The sequence below is a fragment of the Chenopodium album genome, chromosome 27, assembly GCF_948465745.1.
Source record: "Chenopodium album chromosome 27, dcCheAlbu1.1, whole genome shotgun sequence".
NCBI classification, from domain to species: Eukaryota; Viridiplantae; Streptophyta; class Magnoliopsida; order Caryophyllales; family Amaranthaceae; genus Chenopodium; species Chenopodium album.
The window spans coordinates 4,369,554-4,372,097 of NC_137860.1; the positions used below are offsets into that span (position 1 = coordinate 4,369,554).

The 2,544-nt window shown below is 38.6% G+C and overlaps 1 protein-coding gene across 1 annotated transcript; it reads right to left on the reverse strand.

The window, feature by feature from the left end:
• Positions 1-319: 319 nt before the first annotated feature.
• On the reverse strand, positions 320-2,544 carry LOC145620625 (protein NUCLEAR FUSION DEFECTIVE 4-like). The gene has a single exon (XM_081675327.1). The coding sequence runs from the start codon at positions 2,367-2,369 to the stop codon at positions 558-560; it is 1,812 nt and encodes a 603-aa protein (XP_081531453.1). The 5' UTR covers positions 2,370-2,544; the 3' UTR covers positions 320-557.

The following is a 2,544-nucleotide window of genomic DNA, read 5'->3' on the forward strand; positions in this document are numbered from 1 at the left end:
ATTAGATTAATATAATGATTTTATCCTAATAGTGTATTTTAGTTAAAGTTTTGTGATTCAAATTCAAATCTCCAATTATGGTTGTTGTAAATGTTGTTCAATATCGTTTGGTGATGTTTCCTCCATTTTCATTTAGTTCAACATGAATTTTAATTATATTTTTCAATGTACAAATTCGACTAGTAAAATCTTTAATGACTAGTATAAGCATAAATCATCAATATCACGAACTCTATAACCAAACAAGTCTATCACGACAAACAATAATGCTAAAATAAAACGTGACAATTAAAAAGAAACAAGTGAGCATTTATGTAGTTATTAATTCATCAAAACTCTGATTTCTTTATCAATCCATGCATAAGGCAGTCAAATATTACACACTAACTATAAAATCTACTACGTACTTTATAATACAGCAAACGAATCAATCGATTTACAAACCTTGATTGAATCTCAACTGTATTGCAATAATAGTGTAGCTGAGGAACAATCAAGTGAATCAACCACTTGTACCATTTGTTCTTTGAAACTTGAAAACAAACACTAATTACTAATTATTCAACTCCTTTTTGTGCAGCAGGCTTGCTCAGCACCAAACCCTTCTCCTTGTCTGCATTCTCTGCTTGCTCCCTAAACTTCTCATAGATGTCTCCTTTATAAAATTCCCTAGTTCTTAACACCAATATAAATGAAACCAATGCACCAAATAATGTAACGCCTGCCAAAATAACAAAAGATAGTCTATAACAACGTGACCCTAGACACGTTAATTCCTTAACATCTTTCCTTGTTAGACCTTTCTTAGCCAACTCTTTTAGAGCTTGCTTGTCGTATAACATCCCGGTCACCTTAACATTGAGTATGTACGACCCGAGTGGGCTAGCCAATTGCCCGCAATTGAACAATGTGGAGTAGTACTTGAGCCCGAACAACTCTGATATGATGGCGAATAGTAAGGGCAGTTGCGCCCCAAAGGAGAACCCGATGATTACTGATGCAATGTAGACGGATCCTGGGATGGGGAACGCGATGAGTAGATGGCCCACACACGCGAGTAGTAAGACAAGTGTCAACATTAGCGGCCGTGGGACCTTATACTTGGCCAATAGTGCTTCGGACACAAACCCGGCGAATACTCTACCAAAGTAGTTCCATATGCTCACTAGCGACACGAATGTGCTAATCGTCTTAGTCGGGTAGCCCAATGACTCACCGATTTGACCCAAGTTATCCACAGCCGTCAAACTAGACCCTAACCCACACAATGTAGCTAGGAACAAAATACCCATATCCAAACTCAAAAGTGCTTGTAAAATTGTATAATCCTCCCCTCTATCAGGCTTGTTACATATAGTTAGAAAACAAGACCTTTCCTTCTTTTTACCATCTACAAACTCCAAAAGCTCCTTCTCATTATCATCAATATATTTTGGCACAACAAAACCACCAACATTACTAGGCAAAGGACATGAACCTTCACCACCACCACCACCACCACCACTACAACTCCGAGACTCGGCTCGAGTTCGAGTTCGAATATAAAACTCCTCCCTAACCGCAATCAAAAGGGGCAAAAACAACAAAACACATACAACACTCACACTACCAGCATAAGCCGCCCTACTAAATTGAACAAATTTTTGCAATATTGTCACAACCATAAGAAACAATGCCAACCCAATCGAAACATACAAGAAATGGTAGAAAACCTTTACCTCATTGTTACCTTGACGGTTCACTTTCATGGTTCTAATGGTATACACAAAAACAACCGAAATCGCGGCCGGTAACCACCCGATTAGCAAAATTAGTGACTTAGAGTCATTCCCATAAATGGCTAAGTAAACTTGGGTCATAATCGCACCACTTAACCCAACATAACCCTTCAATAAACCAAGCATAATCCCCCTACTTTCGGGAAAATTCTTAACACAAGTAACCAAAGCACCAGTGTTCGCGAAGTTTTGTGAATTTGCACCAATCATAAGGTACAAACACATGTGCCACACTTTAGGCCGTGCGATTTTGTATGTAACCGCAAGCCAAATCATGAAATAACCTACAAAATTCATGGCTGATCCGATTATTAGGACGGCCCAAGTAGGGATTACTTCGGCGATTAAGCCGGAAAATACACCTACATTTGCACCCAAATCTTTGAAGAAACCCAAGAGATTAAGGGTTGATTGATCATATCCTAAGGATGATTTGATCTCTTTTGAGTATATACCAAATAGATATGTAGCACCTGCTCCTGCCATTATTAAAAGGGATGCGAATACTGTGAACCATCTTCCTTTTACTACTTGCTCCGCAAAATTCATTGTTGTTTCACCACCGCTGCCGCCGCCCTTTGGGTTGTTCATTGTTTGAGTCCGGTGAAATTAGGTACGTCTTCTCTCAAAACCGTAACTGAAGTTATAAAAGGGAGGTGGGTTTTTAAAAAGAAGTAGAAGGGTGTTTTTTTTTTTGTTGGGTTTTGAGTTTATAATGGAGTATGGTATAGTTTTGGTTTTTGGTTGGAGGAAGAAAGAAGAGTTT

What these genes read in the sequence shown, in the direction of transcription:
- LOC145620625 (XM_081675327.1), bottom strand. Translation starts at nt 2,369, where the DNA reads ATGAACAACCCAAAGGGCGGCGGCAGCGGTGGTGAAACAACAATGAAT.